The sequence below is a fragment of the Dermochelys coriacea genome, chromosome 1, assembly GCF_009764565.3.
Source record: "Dermochelys coriacea isolate rDerCor1 chromosome 1, rDerCor1.pri.v4, whole genome shotgun sequence".
Classification (NCBI taxonomy): domain Eukaryota; kingdom Metazoa; phylum Chordata; order Testudines; family Dermochelyidae; genus Dermochelys; species Dermochelys coriacea.
Window position 1 is genome coordinate 217308531 of NC_050068.2, and position 19180 is coordinate 217327710.

The window sequence follows — 19180 nt, forward strand, 5'->3', positions numbered from 1 at the left end:
GGAGTGGCTCCTTTCTGATGCTGACAGGAAGGAAAGACTCCAAGCCACTATTGTCACTATATGTGTTTCCCCTTCTAGGCATATCCAGGTCTTTCCGGATTGACTGTCCAGTTGCCTTTCCAGGCCATTCTCTAATTCACGACAATGCCACTTTTCTCAGTGATGGCTAGGGGAACCTAGGCCCGCCCACTACTCCGACTTCCAGCACAGGGACCCTCTGTTCAGCAACCACAATCTGCTTACTCCTAGACCCCATTGCTCTTTCCCTATGCTCCAGCCTACTTTTCTCCTGTACTCCCTCCCCGGGTTACCAGTCAGATACCATCTGCACCCTGTGGCTATTTCACCCTTTTTTCCAGGTTCTTGCCAGAGTCTTTATTGCAAACACCTCCTGTCTCCCAGGCAGTGATTGCAGATTACTTCCTCTGCAGCCCTTTTCTGCTGCCAACTTCCTGGCTTTATACCAACCCTGCCTGTTCCTTCTCAGGTGAGCTCCATTTTCAATCAACCATTCAATTCCTAGCTCTCCAGTAGGTGCAGCTATCCAGTTAATTAAGCTAATTTAACCTGCTTTGCCTTGTGTGGGGCGAACACCCCACCACACACTAGAAACGTTTTTCACTTTTATTTGCTTGTAACCGTTTCTGTCTTTATCCCTTATATATGAACTCTCTTAAAACCTCCCAATGTATATCTTGTATGGTCCAGCCCCTCCTGGACAACACAAGCTCACATAAAGTCCGGCATTTTATTCATAGAAAATGATATGCACAAATCCTGTTATCCCAAATGCAGTATCCCAAACACTTCAATCCAAACACACATTGGTTAAGATAAAAAAATAAAACAAGTTTATTAACTAACTAAAGATAGATTTGAAGTGAATACAAGTAATGAGGCATAAATGTCAGAACTGGTTACAAAGAAATAGGTAAAATAGGGAAGAATAGCAGCCTTCCCTCTCCACTATTCAGATAATCAGTCGGGACTTCCCTGCTCCCTTCTCACTGTCCAGTGATTTCTCCTTGTCAGGCCTTGCCCACAGTCCAGGCCCTTCCTCTGTGGATTTCTCTGTCTCAGATTATACTAACTGGCTTCCTTTCTGCAGAGAACCTCTCCTTCACTCTCCCACGGCTCGATTGCCAATGTTCCATTTTAAGCAGGCCCTCCACTGGAGCATGCTCTGCAGCTGCTGTGGGATGCAGCGTTCTTGGCCCAAGTTTGCTCCATCCCCTGACCCCTTTAGTCTTAATGCTGTTAACCCCAGCACCCAATATTTATCAGTTACATTTTTACTGTTACTGCTGGACTTCTGAAATGACTTTTTATTGCTCAATATAACCAAACATCCTAGGTGAAGATTTGCAGTTTTGTTTTGTAAGCCATTTATGAATCTTAACATTTAATAAAATGTCAGGCTATCTGGTATGTTGCTAGAGATAAGGGTTTAATTACATTTAAGCAATCTTTATGATTTATTAATTATTTTCTCATAAAACTGGGGCTAGAATAAATTATATCATTTAAATAGTGGTACAAACAGCAGCAATAGGAGGAATCTTTCAGTTACAATCTCATTTTTTTTAAAGCAGTGCACTGAGTAATAAGCAGTGAAAGAGTGACTTTTTTACCATTTTGTTTCAGGGTCCATCTTAGACATAAGGGGTTATGAATGTCCCTCATCAGAAATGTCTACAACTTCAGAGCCCCCTGCTGGTACCAACAGCAGTGCTGCAACTTAATATATGTCAAACAGTAAATTAGCTGTATATATTTTGACTTCTATAAGGCATTTGACTTGGTATTGCATGATATTTTGATTAAAATACTAGAACAATATAAAATTAACATGGCAAACGTTAAATGGATTAAAAACTGGCTAACGGATAGTCTCAAAATGTGATTGTAAACAGGAAATAATCATCAAGCAGGTGTGTTTCTAGTGGGGTCCTGCATGGACTGGTTCTTGGCCCTATGCTATTTAGCCTTTTTATCAATGATCTGGAAAAAAACATAAAATCATCACTGATAAAGTTGGCAGATGACATAAATTGGGGGAGTGGTAAATAATGAAGAGGCGAGGTCACTGGCTCAGAGCTATCTGGATTGCTTGGTAAACTGAATGCAAACAAATAATATGCGTTTTAGCACAGCTAAATGTAAATGTGTACATATAGGAAGAAAGAATGTAGGCCCTACTTAGAGGATGGGGGACTCTATACTGGGAAACAGCGACTGAAAAAGATCTGGGGGTTGTGATGGATAATCAACTGAACATGCACTCCAAGTGTGGTGGCAAAAAAAGCTGACGTGATCCTGGAATGCATAAACAGGGAAATCTCGAGTAGGAGTAAAAAGGTTATTTTACCTCCATATTTGGGGCTGGTGAGATCGCTGCTGGAATACTGTGTCCAGTTCTGGTGCCCAAATTCAAGATGGTTGCTGATAAATTGAAGGGGGTTCAGAGAAGAGCTACAAGAATGACTAAAGGATCAGAAAATAGACTCAAAAACTTCAATCTATTAAAACTTAAAGAGAAAATTAAGGGATAACTCAATTACAGCCTATAAATATCGACACGGTGAACAAATATTTAATAATGGACTCTTCAGCCTCGCACAGAAAGGTATAACATGCTCCAATGGCTATAAATTGAAGCTCGACAAATTCAGACTGGAAATAAGGCGTACATTTTTAACAGTGGGATTAATGAACCATTGGAACAATTTACCGAGGATTGTGGTGGGTTCTCCATCACTGACAATTGTTAAATCAAGATTGAATGTTTTTTTTCTAAAAGATCTGCTCTAGGAATTATTTCTGGGAAGTTCTATGGCTTGAGTTATGCCCTAGGTCAGACTAGATGATCACAATGGTTCCCTTCTGGCCTATGAATCTATGAAATTATCATTGGGAGAACAGAAGTGAATGTCAGGGACACACCAGTAGCGTCAGCCTCACAAATTACCCACAAATTTCCTCTGGGATGACTGTTGTTATGGAGCCCAATCAAATACCGCAGTGTCTGGGGTATATGATTTCCATTTTATTTTTATTCTTTTCAGACTCAAGAAAATTCCCAGATTCAAATGATCAAAAATAATCGGACAGATAAAAAATTCACCAGGAAATGGCTACTGGGGCGAGGAACATTAGCCTGAGCCTAGTCCTGCAATCCAATATGAAGCCCATTGAGATCCCCCACCCACCCAGTGCCAATGTCCCAGCCCCTTGCAGGTAGGGCTGTCAGGGCATCCCTTGTCCCCTCAACCCAGCAAGGACAGCTCAGGAATCCTGCTGAACGGGGGCAGGGCCTGCTACTGGGAGCACGACTTCCATCTGACATCTTCCTCCCTGTGTGCTGGAACAGAGAGGGGGAGATCACCCAGGAGACAATTAGGAAGGGAAGTGGATCATACATAAAATGAGAATAAAGGAGACTGAGATGGTGAGACTGAAGAGATGATACTGAGCATAGAGAGAGAGACAGAGAGCAAGGAATTATAATACCACCCAAATCACCATCCACTCTCTTCCATCTCCATGTAGGAACCCTCTATGAGCTGGTACGAAAAAGGGGCGTGGGATTTGGAGTGTGTCTGGAAGGTGAATTCAGCTGTTCAGACTCGCGGGTGGGAAGTGAATTCCAGAGCTGTGGGCTCACAATGAGAATACCCCTCTCATTTAATTGGAAGGAGTTCCAGCTCTAATGACTGTGCTCTCTCAGCTGCAGCAGAATGGCCCAGAAAGAGAAATGGGGCTCTCTGGGAGCCAGGTACTAAACCATTTAGCGCTTTCTTCACCATGATCCAGCACAGGGGCGGGCAAACTTTTTGGCCTGAGGGCCACATCGGGTTTTGCAAATTGTATGGAGGGCCAGTTAGGGGAGGCTGTGCCAGGCTGTGCCCCCCCCCTTTGCCCCCCCTTGCTTCTTGCCCACCTGATGGCCCCCCCCGGACTCCTGCCCCATCCAACCCCCCTGTTCCCTGACAGCCCCTCCCAGGTCCCCTGCCCCCATCCACCCCCACCCCCGCTCCCTGTCCCCTGATTGCCCCTGGAATCCCTTCCCCTGACTGCCCTCCACCACCTCATCCAACCCTCCCCCTCCTCCCTGACTGCCCCCCCGGGACCTCTGCCCCCATTCAGCCCCCCCTGTTCCCCACCCTGACCCCATCCACCCCCCCGCAACTCCCCTGCCCTCTATTCACCCCCCCCCCGCTCCCTGCCCCCTTACCGCGTAGCACAGAGCACTGGTGGCTGGCAGCGCTACAGCTGCGCCACCCAGAGCGTTGCCCGGCCGCACAGAGCATTGCGCTGGTGTAGTGTAGTAAATTGCTCTCCGTAACTGCGACCAGTAGCACATTCCTACGTGGAGCAGTTTAATACACTATACCAGCAGCATGGCGCGCTGAGGCTGCAGGGGAGGGGGAACACCGGGGGAGGGGGATCACCGGGGGAGGGGCTGGGGGTAAGCCTCCCGGGCCAGGAGCTCAGGGGCCAGGCAGAAGGGTCCCGCGGGCTGGATGTGGTCCGCAGGCCGTAGTTTGCCCACCTCTGATCTCGCACCATGAACTCCACATGGGCACACTACTTGGAGCCAGGGTGATCATGGAGTATTGATGTCAGACATGACACACCACCCAATGCATGGGCAGCCATGCTCTGCACTAGCTGAAGCTCCCAGATGTCCCCCATGCACAGCCCCATGAGGAGCACATTACAAAGGTCTAACGTTTGGTAGCAAGGTCCCACTGCTGTCATTGGTGTGGTGCCTGCCCCAGGAACATGCCCTGTCACTTGGGGAGTACACTAAAGACTACATTGCAAAGCTCATTATGACGGGAGAGGGAGCCCCTGAGAGCTGGGAAGGCAGACATTCCCAGCGCAGACACACTGGGGGCTGTTCCTGGCAGGGAGGGGCCATCGTGCCAACCTGGGGGTGTGGGGGGGACATTGTGTGAGGGGCACAGAGGCTAGTGCCAGATGCATGGAGGGGGAAGGGAGGGGAGCAGAGAGTCACATCCATGGACTTCACACCTACCTCAGCTGCAGATGGCACTGTAATTAGCCAGGGCCTGCTCCTCTGCACAGGGAGACAAGGAATCCAAGTTATACCTGCACAGAGACACCCCCTCCTCGCCAGCCCAGATGGCCCAGCAGCTTAGCAACCCACCTGGCTGGTAGTAGTCATAGACTCTGATGTGTCCTGGCTTCAGGTTGATCACCTCGATCTCCTGTTCCAGTTGCAGGGCATATGTTTGAGTCGTATTGCTCAGCTGGGGGTGGGGGGTTGGAGGGAGAGGAGAGGCTTCACTGGTGAGCTGTTTATTTTATTACTTCCCTAAATTTGGCTCCAGAGACTGACTGCGCTAATTCTGCTGGAGTCTGGGCAGGAATTTAATGAGAATCAGGAACTCAGGTGCTGTGATAGGGCTACCCATGAAAAGCCTTGTCTAATGCCCATCAGTCCTGCCCTGCAGTCCCCTGCCATTCCAGTCCTGGGCTCCCCACACCGCTCTGCCAATACCCCCCAGCCCTGCCCTGCAGCCCCTCTGCTATTCCATTCCGGGCTCCCCACACCGCTCTGCCAATGCCCCCCAGCCCTGCCCTGCAGCTCCCCTGCTATTCCTGTCCTGATCTCAATCAGACCTACCTGGTCCAAGTAGATGGAGACACCGCTCTGGCTCACCTCCGTTTTCCTCACCAGGGGTCTGCTCTGCAACTGGAACAGGAGAGAAGAGGAAAGGTAATGGCTGAGTGTGGTCTCTGAGGGGGCGAGGGTGAGAATTCCTATTGAAATGTTCCCCCCACTAGGCCATGAGCAGCCTCCCTGTTGGCAACCCCTATAGCCAGAAAGCAGGTGGATTCTTATTACCCCTCCCCTAGCCAGGCCCTCATCAGAGCTCTCACCCCTCATTAGGGCTGATCTCTCCACATGGTCGCTCAGCTCCTGTGAGATGAGGGACAGGAATCTGCTTGGGTCATTGGGACTGGGCTCCTTCTCAAGGCATGTGTCTGGGGTTCTACACCCAGCTTTGGGGTTTAAATGTCCGAGGGAGTCAGGAGGTGACATCATCCTGCCTCCTCCCCCTGGTTAAGGATTGATCCCACCCACACTGACCAGATGGGACCCTTTCGCCATGCCCCCATTCTGCTCCCCAGGTGCCTTACTGATGTGCGGGAGCCCGAAGTAAGGCTGAATCCGGACAATAGGGAAACCTCCACGATCACCATGTTGGAAGTGACTCTACTCCCGATGTACCTGGGGCAGGGGGAGAGAGGAAGGATGCAGATGGTCAAAGACCCCGTGAGCAGGGGCTAAATGAGGCTATAAATCTTCCTCCACTGCCTCCATACCCCATCTTTCCTCCTCATGCAGGCACCAGGCCCTGGATGGTCCCTTGGCATACACTGCTTGCTGTAGGAGGATGTTTAAGATGATTTCCCTGCTTTGAACTGACACAGTCCCTTCCCCCCCCATTTCTCCCCCAGCAAGTCCCCTCTCTGTATCTCCCCACAGCTTTCTCTCTCTAGGAGGATGTTAAAGGGGCACCTTTCCCTCCTCCTCCCACCACCAACAAGCAAGTCAACTCCAACCACACTTCATGGTTACAGTCCCTCCGAGAAACACCTGGTCCCTTCCTCCCCCTTCCCTCACAGCTGCCAAATTCACCATCCACCCTTCCTCTTCAAAACACGCAGTCCCTCCCTCCCAGCCACCAAACCCAACCAGCTCTCTGACACTCCCTCATCTGCTCCAGGCAGGGGCTGCGTCGCAGGGCAGCGGTGCATACACAGGGGAAATCTCACGGTCACCTGACATGGATGCGGACGGTGACGACGCGCATGTCACCCTTGGCGCAGTTGATCAGCTGCGTGGTGATCCGCAGAGAGAAGGTCACAGAGACCTGTGGGGGAGGCTCGTTGTACCTCAGCACAGTCTGCAGAGGAGAGAGACAGGCTGCTACAGAGAATTTTAGTTGGATCATCATTTGGAGATAAAGATTTAGTAGTTTCCTAGATTTTAGGGCCAGAAAGGGCCATTATGACCATCTCATCTTACATCCCGCACGACACAGACCATAGAACCTCACCCAGTAATTGCTACAGCAAGCCCATAACTGCTGTTTGAACTACAGCATGTCTTTGAGAAAGATAGCCAGTCTGGATTGAAAGACTGCCAGTGATGGAGAATCCATCCCATCCCTTCATAAATTGTTCCAATGTTTAATCACCCTCACTGGTAAAAATTTGCACCTGGTTTCTAAAGTGAATTTGATTAGCTTCAGCTTCTAGCCATTGCATCTTGTTATACCTTTGTCTGCTAGATAGAAGAGCCCTCTACTATCAGAAGTCTGCTGCCCACATGGGTACTTGTGGACTGTGATCAAGTCACCTCTTAGTCTTTTCTTGGATAAATTAAATAGATTGAGCTTCTTTAGTCTTTCATGGCAAAGGAAGGCTTTCTAGGCCACAGGTCATTCTTGTAGCTCTTTTTTTGAACCTGCTCCAATTTGTCAACATCCTGTATAAAACTGACAAGATTTGGACCATTTTTACTAATACCCAGTAGTTGCCCATCTACTCACCAGTAAGTCCTCATGGATCAGAGTGCACCCAACTCATCATTTGGGTTCCCTAATCACATTTCATGCTCTTCCACTGGCTCTAGTTACTGCTCAGATCCTTAAACTCCAGACACAGCAACTACATAAACCACACATGGGGAGCTGGGCTAGAATCCCGATGTTTCAGTCCCAGGAACACAGGCCTCTAGCACAAGAGCTATAGGAGATCTCACCTTGTATAGCTGGGACTTGGGTTCTTCTCCTTTAGGGGCAAACATCACACCTACACACAATCTCCAGCTCCCCTAGCACCCTGGGAGCAGTGTGAGACCAGCCATCCTCATGTTTACCCACATTTTGTCACAGGATCACCCATGGGTGCAGGGGTACAGCAGTGGGGAAGGGGATGGTAAGGAAAGCTGTTGTTAGTCAGCCCTCCATGTGCCTGAACATCCCCTGGGACCTGGCTGCTCAGTAAGCAAGGGTAATGGCTCTCTTTGACCATAACAATGTGTTTTGCGGATCAGGCCCTGCAAGAGGGGCACCCATGGGGGCTACGTCCCTCCCCATGGAAGGGGCATCTCACCTGGGCATAGACGCAGCCATTGCCCTGGGCCTGCATTGAGAACTGCCCAGGGATTTCTGTTAGCACCGCTTGCTGCAGCAGCAGTCGGTTCTTGTGGGTGACCTGGAACTTCCTCTCAAAGCTCCCCTTGGACTTCACTATCACCTCCAAGTTTCCCTTCTCGCTGTATGTCAGGGCCGCGTATTTGGCCAAAGCTTGCAGGGCAACCACCGTGTCCTGGGGAGAGAGAGAGAGTCACCTCGCTGTTTGTATGTGAGACAGAAAGGGGTGCTCTTTGGAGCCAGAAGTGTGAAACACAGAACAGTGGGATCTCAGCAGTTGAGGGCACTGAAATCAGGATTCACCCCTTCAGTGTACCCCTGCACTCCAGGGCATTAGCTCCAGGATTCATCCTCCCAGTCTCTGCACCCAGAGGTATTCACACCCCAGAGCACTGATATCTGTCATATTCCCACAGCCGCAACGCAGAGACTCCATCTCCAGTGGGATCACAGCCAATCACTTCCCTCAGCCGTCAGGCCTGTGTTACCTGCGTGGAGGCGAAGCCACCATAGGCGTTCTGCTGCTTGGTGAGCCAGGCCACAATGCCAGAGGCTGTGCCAACGTCAGCCCCAGTGATGTTCAGCTTGGAGAGCAGGGCCAGAAGCACGTAGGACGTCAGCTCCACGTCCACCGACCGGGGCTGGGACCACACACCAGCACTGGGTGGCTGGGAGGGGGCCTGGCTCCAGTGAATCTGTCCTCCTGGGAAAGGGGGAATAAAACAGGAGGCTGTTGAGGGAGAAATCCTCAGGCCTTGGACGGGGTAAGAGTTGCTGTGGGGTAAATGTGACCCAATCAGCCAAACCCTTCACTCTAGTTCCCATAGAGGGGGAGGGTCCCACTGCCTGGGGTGGCACAGAACACTGGGAAAATACCTCTCAACTACCTGGATTACTATGTGAAAAACCCATCACTGCATATTACACCAGAAGGACCCAAGTTCTTGCACATCAAATACCTGCAGTTACACACACTGCTAGGTAAATACACCAAAACTACCTACACAAGAGGCTACCCAGATTGCTGGGGAAATGGCCACTACCCAGAGTGCAAGGTGGACAGCCACTCAGGCCGCCAGATAAATGCCCCCCATGCAGCCACACAGACAAGTAACTAATATGATTCTTGTAGCTTGTTCCCTACCCAATTCCTCTGCCTGGCATATCACAGCCCTGCACACACTAGACCAGATTTTCAAAGAACTCAACTTCCATTTAGGCACCTAAATAAGGATTTACTCCCAAAAGAGCTCAGCACTTCACTGTGATGAATTGGGAACATGTCTGTACAACTTACGAATTCTGCTTGATATTGTGAAGTTATATTATGAAATACTGCTGCATCATGAATACCTATACGTATGTGGATCTACCACTGCTGACAGGACCTGTTCAGGTATGCAGCAGACAGGGATAGTGGGGAATACTTAGACTGCACATAGGTTAAGCGTAAAAGCAGCTGCAACCTTAGAAAATCAGTTTTAGCTTTCCCTTCGAATGCAGGTAGGAAGGCAGGAGCAGTAGAAAGTTACCCAAAAGACAGAACAAAGGGTGGGATTTACATAGTGAGACACACAGGAACAGAGGGAGCCAGACTGGAAGTGTGTGGCAAGAGCGGGCAAGGTCACACAGAAGCTGACTCCATGAGGGAGAGAGGTCACCCACCATGTAACAGCCTGCCTGAGTCAGGTGACACCCTGCCTTCCTCCCTGGCCACTGATAGTCCCTAAGGACTGCGAAGGGAAGGGTGAGACATTACAGAAAGTGACGGCCATTACAGTTTCAGATGTTTATTGTTTTTTATGATCTGTACTTTACTGTTCAGGCTCTGTAAGCTTAAAATGCCCTGGGGACCGAGGAACCCGGAGGCTTGGATTCCCCTCACAGCAGTTCGGTAGGTGGCTCAGAAGGGCACATCCAGCCAGATCCATGATGCTCCCATTGTGATACTTGCGGCCAGATTTTCAAAGAGCTCAGCTCCCAACAGACTAGGTGCTTTTGAAAATTTGGTCAAGTGCTTTGTTGCATAAATGGGAGCTGGGCTCTTTCAAAAGATCTGGACTATAATATCCAGTCACAGCCCAGGTTGGGGGGCCCAGACACAGGCCAGGGGTGGGAGGAGTTGGGGTGCAAGACACATGCTCTGATCTGTCGCTTTCTCCCTGACATGCCCCATCTCTGTGTGTCAGTCAATGCTGTGCAGTCCTGGTACCTGTTCTGATGGCTTTTTGGTCTAGTTTAGTGAGCAGCTCCTGTGTGCGCTGGTTGTCCTGGGCCAGAGCGAAGGCGTAGGCCAGCAGTGCCTGCGTGTAAGTGCTAGTAACGTTGGGGAGGGCACTTGTGAGGCAGCTCAAGGCCTTGTTCACCACGGTGCTCTGTGGGGGGGAGAAAGTACACACTGGCAATGACTGCACAGTCATACAATCATGCACACATTTGGGAGTACATACACACGGGCAGGCTGACACACAGAGGTACAAGTGCACACTGGTTGATATGCAAAGGCATATGCTGGCACTTGGGACAATCCTCACACTGCTTTGCCTGGGTACACATCGGTACCCCTCCACAAACAGCCACCACATTCCAGGTCAATGCCTTCTACCTCCGCTGGGACTGCACTGGGATTTTAGTGCGATTAAAAGCAACAGGACTCCATCCACATGAGCTCCCTCCCAGTGATGTGCTCCCCATGGGGCACTGCGAGCTTTCCCCAGAAGTGCCCTTCCTATGGAGTGGTTGGACTTCTCTCCCTACCCCAGCAGTGCCCTCCTCTTGACTGCAGGTGCTAGCTTCTCCCCTGAGGAGTGCCTTGCCCATGCCCCCCCCAGCAAGGCAGGCGAGTGAAGTGCCGGCACTGAGCTCTCAGCTCTTCAGGACTCAGGGTGTCCAGAGAGCAGGAGTGGCACATGGAAGGGCCCTAATACTCACATTCAGTGCCTCCCCTATCTCCAGATGTGCTGCAGTGATATAGGCAGCCAGGGGCACCTCTCCATCCACGCCGCCCTGCAAGAAGCACAAACATCCAGAGATAGGAGAGGGGCTCAAGCAGGATGGGGACCCCCTCCATCCCTATAAAGGCCCCTGAATCCCCTCCCTCCCTGAACTGAAAACCCCCCCAAGGCAGAGAGGGATGAAGTGTCAAGGAAGCCGAGCTGAGTCAAGCCCCATGACTGCTGGTGGAGTTCTGCACGGGGCTGGCAGGCACCACACCATTACCTTCATGGCTGTGTGGAAGAGCTTCCCCACGCTCCTGAAGCAGCCACTGGGCAACTGGTAAATCTGCAGCCAGCTCAGTGCATCCCGGATGTTCCTGTCATCTAAGAAGATGTATGGCCTGGCCTGGCCAAAGCACTTGGCCACAAACGCTGTCAGCCTAGGGGTGGGGAGAGAGAGCGTGGAAGAGGGGGACGAGGAGAGGGAGAGGACAGAGAGAGTGAATGAGAAATGTGGATAAAAGAGAGGGAGAGAGGAAGGAAGAAAGAAAGCACAAGGCAAAGGAGTGAGTGAGGAAGAGGGAGCAGCAGGAGGAGGTGGTCAGTCCTTGGTCAGAGCTCCCCACCCGCATTGTTGTGCCATGTGCTCAGTCCCATTTCTCTGCCCAGTTACTGTCCTCTATCTCAGAGGCGGCTGCATTCCCATGGCTTGTCTGAGGTACTATGGGCCTATCATGAAGTAGGGGGGCATGTACAATTCACGGCATGACACTTATAATCTTCCCCATGCAGCGCTGGGAAGAGTCCTGAGGCTCCCAATTCCCCCAGTTCATAGGCTCCTAGCTCCCAGACTTCAGGGAATGAGAGAGCTACCCCAGAACTTACCAGGTGTTACCTTCCTGGTCTATGGTACCAAATGCGCTGTAGGAGCCATCATGGTGTTTATAGAGCAGCTGCCTCTGGTACCCTGGAGAGCAGTGCAGAAAATTATACTCTTACCCACCAGTGCCAGGGAGAGGACATTTACAGAGTGGTCACTGAGTGGGGGTAATGAAGTGTTTACAAGATCATTGTTACAGGTATTTAAATGGATGCCAGACAGAGGAATGGATTTGAACAGGGTGGGTGCAGGAGAGGGGCTATTGGCGTGGCCAGTGCCAGATTGGACACTAGTGGAGCTGGGCTCAGGATACTTGCCGCTACGCAGGAATCCCGTCGCCCTCTCCCTGATCTCCGGGGTCAGCTGCCCCGTCTTTTCCAGATACTGCAGCACGTAGATGATGGGGGCGAACAGCACCATGTTCTGCTCCCCGCAGCCGCTGGGCATCTGCACCAGCCGGTCCAGGTTCTGCAGCGCCGTCCCCATGATGTCACCTGTCGGATGGGACAAAGCAGAGAGAAACCCAGATGGTGCTACAGGAATAAATCCTGATTGGCTGAGAGGCAGAGAGGTTAGTTCTCCTGTTGGAATGTTCCATTATAGCATGGTAGGGTGACCGGACAGCAAGTGTGAAAATTCAGGACGGGGGGGGGGGGAATAGGAGCCTAAATAAGAAAAAGACCAAAAAATTGGGACTGTCCCTATAAAATCGGGACATCTGGTCACCCTACTCTGTAGCATGGTGATGGTACCCTGTCCCCTGGTGGAATTGCAGCCTGAAGTATGGGGATGGAGATATTGTTCTCACCCTGGTGGAACCTTCCGTTAAGGGGTATTTTCCTTTCCTTGGGAGGACTCCATTGCTGCATGGGGTATTTCCACCCAATAGAATATTCTATTCCAGTGAAGGTTTATTTTTACCCTGGGAAAGGGAATGTTCCATGGCACTGGGGGTTATTTTCTCCTCCCACTGCAAATATTCTCAGTGGGCGGGTTGTTTTACATCCCTGAAGGAACATTCCGTGGTGTGCATGCATGTGGGGGGTTATTTTACCCTTAAAGCAATTTAGGGCAGGGCGGTATTTTCCCTCTCAGATAGAACATTCTTTTATAAGGAGGGTGTTTTCCCACCTCCCTGTTGGACTGTTCCATTATAACAAGAGGTGGGTTCTCTTACTGGTGGAATGGTCATTTAGATGGGGGGAGAGCAAGGTTCCTTCCCAGTATTCAGCGCCTGGGCTAGGATCAGAACTCGGAAGCTCAGTGTCTATAATTTGGACTTTTCCGGAACCTCTCAGGGCTGACACACCAGGGAGAGGAGATGTGGGGGGATCCAGGCCTTTCCTCCTGCAATCCCCTGCGGGCAGCAGCTGCTGTTTTTGGTCACTGCCAGAGGCTCCCACAAGCAGAACAGCCTCTCTTCTGCTGGGTATTTTGGTGCAGCCAGTCCCAGCTGGAACCAGGAAACGCAGCCATGGAAATGGGAGGAAAATGGCCTGGACTTTGTCAAACATCAGTGGAAGTTTTGGTGGTTCACGGTTTGGGCTTCCCCAGGGCCATACTCAAGAGATGTAGGGTCTGGATCAGAGTCACTTCAGAGCCCCCTGCCCACGGCTGAATTCCTTACCCATGACAGAGATGGTGGCTCTCGCTGAACCTTCGACCACATCCGGGGGCAGCTCCAGGGACACAGAATCCTGCGCTGGAGTTACTGAGACCCAGGTGTCAAACAGGAAGAGAATCAGAAAAAATGGCCTCCAGAAAACTCTCCCACTAGAGCCAGCTGTGCTCCCGCATCTCATGTACTCCTCCACGGAACTTCCAGCCAACCCCACAGACCCCCTCTCTGCTCTCCTCCCTGCCCCCTCCACTCCCCTAGCCCTCATTCTCTCTTCCTCTACTTTATTTCCCCCACTGTGGGTGCAAGAGCCTTCTCCCCTGCCGCCCACACTGTCGAGAGCAACCTCCCTGATTCTTCCTGCTTCAGTTACTCCATCACAGTTCAAACCTCAGAGGTAAAGGCATGTTTAGTCTATTTACCCAGATCTCTATATCTCTCTAATTCTGCTAATGGCATTGTCATAAACCATGGAAAACATGGAGATGGGAACCGAGCTCTGAAATCCCCTCCTGTCCATCCTCTAGGGGCCAATGCAGGACTGTTCCCTATAGACTGGATCAGTCCAGAGCTGTATCTATGCTATATCTAGTTGCCTAAGGGAAGGAGCTTTCACCCTTGTACGTTAGCAGAAAGGACATTTATATTATAGGCTCAGTCCTGCTGTCCTTATTCAGAGGAGCTCCCACTGCCTTTCAAATTGGAATCAATTTATATAGCTTGGCCAAGATGACAAAGCAGCAGACATGATTTCTGTCTATGAAAACCCAGGAATTGGTTAGCAAGGGGCCTCAGAAGGGGCAAGTCAGGTGAAAGGGGGAAATTTGAGTCTGGATATGAGGAAGCATTTCCTTGCAGTGAGACAGTGGAAACGTGCCCCCCAAAGGAAAGGGTGACAGCCCTATTACTTCAATCATTTAAAGCTACGACTGGACAAAACTCTGAAGAACAAGGAACAATCCTGCACTGGGCCCTGCACAGACAAGATGTGATCTTACCTACCTCCTTCAGATAAAACACAAAAGCTGCTCCTGAGCCAACTTTCCCAGGGCAACAGAGGCCCCCCCTACCCACCTGCACCTGCTTATGCTCCTTTTTCCCATCTGAGCAGCCCACCTACCTCCTTTAGGGCAAAGCAAGGAGCTGTGAGTCTTCTCCACAAGAACTCCCTCTGGCTGTTGGGGAGGAGACAGCAGCATTGGGGACCAGAGAGAAGGTGGAGGGAGGAGAGACATAGGGTTGCAAATAGGTTATGAACCACATGTGTTTTCATGGCAGGCTTGTGTGAGAAGCCCTCCTTTTCAGACATATGTCTGGTTTCTTGCTCCATGCAACTCAAGGACCTCAGAGCTCCTGACAAGGCTGATTCCCAGGTTAGGGGCCTCTGCAGTAGGGCCTACGTGAGGGGCTGCATTCCGTTATCCCAGCATCTCAGATAGGGCATAGAGGAGGCAGGATCAATGGACACAAGGCAAGCCCTGATGCCAGGGCATGAGGGGGATGAGGTTGCCTGCAGAAGTGGGCACAAAGGGATCGAGGTTGGCATAAAGTAGAGGTAACCTCCTTCAGAAGCATGTCCTTCGATTCTTATTGGAGGGACCCAGCTACACCCTGGCTCAGGCCTGCAAATGCCAGTTAGTTCCCCTAAATAAGAGGGGGCAATTTCAGACCCCAAACTTCACCCCACTGAATATGGGGGCTGAGCAAAACGTGATTTCAGATGTCCTCCCCTTTAGCTATGAGAAAAGAGTTAAGTCCAGTTCCAAACTGACCTGGACTAGAAGGGGTTTGATCAGTGTATCTGTCCGTCCTCTCTCTGGTACAACTGGTACCTCCCCTCCACAGAGATCTTTGGTGGCCATGGCCTCTGTGCTAAGGGTGATGTTCACCGACCCTGAAAACAATAGATGATATATTGTCCAGCAACCATCTCCTGTGGAAAACACCCTCCGTTACTTCTATAGATGTCACCTACCAGAGACAATGAATGGAACCAGTGGCCTAGAGACGAATGGCTCTTTGTCCCATTCCTGATCTTGCCAGTGCCCCTGACCTGAGGCTAGGTGGCAACTGATGCCCTAAAGCTAAAAGGCTACATACTCCATTCTTCTATCCAGTGCAATCTGCACTGAAGTCCAGTAATTGGCACAATTGCCCCCTCCCTGGCTGTTTCTCCCTTATCCCGCCATGCTCCTCACCTAGTTGTTTAGCTGTGACTCTCCAATGAAATGTCTTGGCTTCATTGGCACACAGGCAGCTGGTGTAGACGCAACCCTCACACGGCTCCAACTGGAAGTTTGGGGACTCAGCCAGGGCCACTTTGATCTAAGGGACAGCAGTGGGTGCAAACAGTCCAGGAGATGATGAGCAACATGCTATCCCCACCTGCTCCCAGGCTGAGTCAAGGACCAAGGTGACCTCTCACCCACTCTGACCTCTCACTCCTTACCGAGCCACCAGCAGGACTCACCTTGATGCACTGTAGCAGGTAGTTGTAGACAGTAGCTTTCAGGGTGAAAGTCTCTCCCCGGATCACAGAGTATGGCAGTGTGGGCTCTACAAAGAAAGGCTTGAAAGCCAGGAGGCTCGTGGTTGGGGCGAGTCCAAAGCCCACCTCTGATGTGCAGAATGCCCCTGCTTTCCACTCAGTGATGGTGTCAGGCACCGTGACTGGGACATCCCTGTTTCCAGTGGGACTGAGAGAAAAACCATACAGAGATAAAATCCTTTACTAGAAGGCACCACTTAAATGTCTCAAGAAGGCATAGAGCCCTTATTCCCAAAGCACCCAATCCAATGACTGCAATCAGAACAACCTGAACTATGGACCTTTGAAATCTGGATCCAAACCCACATCCCAGTTTTGTGGCTTGGGCCCATCTCTGTTCTTCACTCATACCATAGACAGAATTTTCAAAGACTCACTGTTCAATTGTGTTAGACACATCAGTAAACAATCCAATCCTGCAAAATACTAAATACCCTCAACTTCCATTGAAGTCAACTTGGAGTCAATTGTAGATGACCTTTGAATCTCTAAATTCCCCACCCAGCCTTGTAGAGCTCTGAGGTGGAACTTTCACTGTTAAAATTTCTGACGGGAATAATTCTGGCCCCTGATTATTATGAGTCAGGCTGGCTTTAGTTAGGGCGAGTGTACCCTGCCTCAGATGCTCACAGCAACAGAACAAGATTCTGCCACTAGCCAGAGAGATTTCATTAATAATGATGCCTGGCACTTTTCACAGACAGCATTCACCACCTGTGGATCTAAAAGCCTTTTTACAAACATAGGTGAATATTATTACTCCTACTTCACAGGTGAGGAAACCGAGGAACAGAGAGGTGAAGTGACTTGCCCAAGGGCAGGGAGAATTAGTGGAAGAGCCAAGCAATAGAATCAAGGTCTTGTGACTCCCACTCCTGTGTGCTAGGAAGACAGTCAAAATGTGAGGGCACGTTAGGGGCCTGTAGAGTCTATGTAGGGTTGCCAGGTGTCCGGTTTTTGACCTGAATGCACTGTTGAAAAGAGACCCTGTCAGCTCCTGTCAGCACTGCAGCGGGGCTAAGGCAGGCTCCCTGCCTGCCATGGCTCTGCGCGGCTCCCAGAAGCAGCCAGCAAGTCCAGCTCCTAGGCGGCTTGCTGCCCAGTCACTCATCCTCCAGCCGAACCGCCGCCTATGGCTTCTAGCCCCAGCCAGGCCACTACTTCTGGCTGCGAAGCATGAAGGGCGGGTGCCGCAGCCAAGAGAAACTCAGCGGGAGGCAGCCAGTGCTGCACAGCAACCCTTGCGGCCGGTCCACCCTGGCAGTGAGAATCCTGCGGAGACCCAGGACTGCAGGCTGCAGCGACACCGCTCATGAGCAGCACCAGGCATGGGGTGGGAATGCAAAGCATTTGTGCCCTCCCAGCTGGATATTTACCAGCCTGAGCCTTCCTGCGCTGGAGGATGGTGTTGGACTCCCCTCAGGCGAGGCACAGGGATCCCTGCTCTGACTGATCCTCTCCGTGCAGCCAGCTGGAGCACACTACAGCACCGGAGCAGTGCTCCAGCATTTGTGTCAGCAGACTGCAAGTCAGGACACAGAGTCGGTGCTAGCCCATTGGGGGCCCACCGGAGCCACCTGAGGTAAGCACCATCCAGCCAGAGCCCACACCCCTTACCCCAGCCCTGAGCCCGTCCCGCCCCCGCACTCCAAACCCCTCGACTCCAACCCATAGCCCCCTTCTTCACTCCAAACCCCTCGACTCCAACCCAGAGCCCCCTTCTTCACCCCAATCCCCTCATCCCCGACCCCACCCCAGAGCCCGCACCCCCAGTCAAAGACCTCACCCCCTCCCGCACCCCAACCCCCTGCCCCAGCCCAGTGAAAATGAGTGAGGGTGGGGGAGAGCGAGCCATGGAGGAAGGGGGAATTGAGTGAGCAGGGGTGGGACCTCAGAGAAGGGACGGGCAGTGGATGGGGTCCTGGAGAAGGAGCAGGGCTAAGGTGTTCGGTTTTGTGCTATTAGAAAGTTGGCAGCCCTAAATCTATGCCAAGTTTACAACACATAGTAGTAGTGATTCTGCACTGAATGAGTGTAGCTAAGTTAGTGGATGACATCACAGTGACTATTAAGACAATAACCCTATGCTTCATCACAGAAGAGAAAATCACCTGCCAATAGATAACTAGATTTACGTCTCCAGCAGTAGGAAATGAGAAGCAAGAGAAAGACCAAGGACAGGGTAGACCCATTGAGTTGACCCTAGAGAATCAATTTTTGACAGAGATGTGTATAATGAGAATGTTATGTGGACTAAGTACGTAACAGGGATGTCTTCTATGAGGACAATGGGTGGATAGGATGGATTTAGAGGCAGCTGCCCCAGAGCAGGCAGGGTGAGCAGAACCTGGGCCCTAATTCTCAGTGATCTGAACAGAACCCAGACTGAGACACAAAGGAAAACAACAAAAGAATTGTAGGAATTAGACAGAATAGCTCTGTTAGCTCATCCTGTCCATCTGTGGGGGCTAATGCAGGACAGTTCCTAACGGGCTAAAACAGGCTGCTCTCAGCAGTGGAATAGTATAATATCGTACTCTTACACCAAACAAACATCATAATGCTACAACAGGTTTGTTTCTCTGCATTCATACATCACCAGCCTCCAGTGAATGGATTCAGGTTCTTATGATCATGGACATGTAACAAAAGAAAACTGACTGAAATTTCAGCCACCAAACCCTATTTCTGTCAGTCTGGTAGTTAAAGGACCTACAGTATATTCATCTGAATATTTTCTTAGGTGTGTGACTCAGCAATTTCCCCCACTTTTGTAAAACACTAAAATCCGACTGGATCTTTCGTCATCCAGGATCATGCTAAGATGATCAAATTTGGCACTGCTCTACTTACCCAACCGAAAACAAATCCCACATCCAGGTTTCTGGGAAATACTTGCGAACTTTTTCCTCAATTGGAGGTGCACGTAGAGAAATGGTGGTCCGAGGTGCTGTTGTTGTGAGACTCCCGAGGAATGCTAGAGGTTACAAAAGAGAGGTTACT

At 50.7% G+C, this 19180-nt stretch overlaps 1 protein-coding gene across 1 annotated transcript in view; it reads right to left on the bottom strand.

The window, feature by feature from the left end:
- Positions 1-2815: 2815 nt before the first annotated feature.
- The window catches only part of LOC119860470 (alpha-2-macroglobulin-like protein 1), a 34727-nt gene continuing 18362 nt past the window's right edge, over positions 2816-19180 (bottom strand). Inside the window, exons 17-35 of the mRNA XM_038414239.2 lie at positions 19031-19154; positions 16100-16325; positions 15828-15954; positions 15402-15523; positions 14750-14804; positions 13639-13722; positions 12329-12505; positions 12017-12098; positions 11415-11571; positions 11127-11201; positions 10408-10570; positions 8684-8898; positions 8155-8370; positions 6817-6941; positions 6172-6262; positions 5654-5722; positions 5174-5276; positions 5042-5083; positions 2816-3361 (exon numbers count right to left, since the gene is read on the bottom strand). Of these exons, the coding sequence (XP_038270167.2) occupies positions 5043-5083; positions 5174-5276; positions 5654-5722; positions 6172-6262; positions 6817-6941; positions 8155-8370; positions 8684-8898; positions 10408-10570; positions 11127-11201; positions 11415-11571; positions 12017-12098; positions 12329-12505; positions 13639-13722; positions 14750-14804; positions 15402-15523; positions 15828-15954; positions 16100-16325; positions 19031-19154 (2252 nt within the window). The 3' untranslated portion in view covers positions 2816-3361; position 5042. The remainder of the gene's footprint in view (positions 3362-5041; positions 5084-5173; positions 5277-5653; positions 5723-6171; positions 6263-6816; positions 6942-8154; positions 8371-8683; positions 8899-10407; positions 10571-11126; positions 11202-11414; positions 11572-12016; positions 12099-12328; positions 12506-13638; positions 13723-14749; positions 14805-15401; positions 15524-15827; positions 15955-16099; positions 16326-19030; positions 19155-19180) is intronic.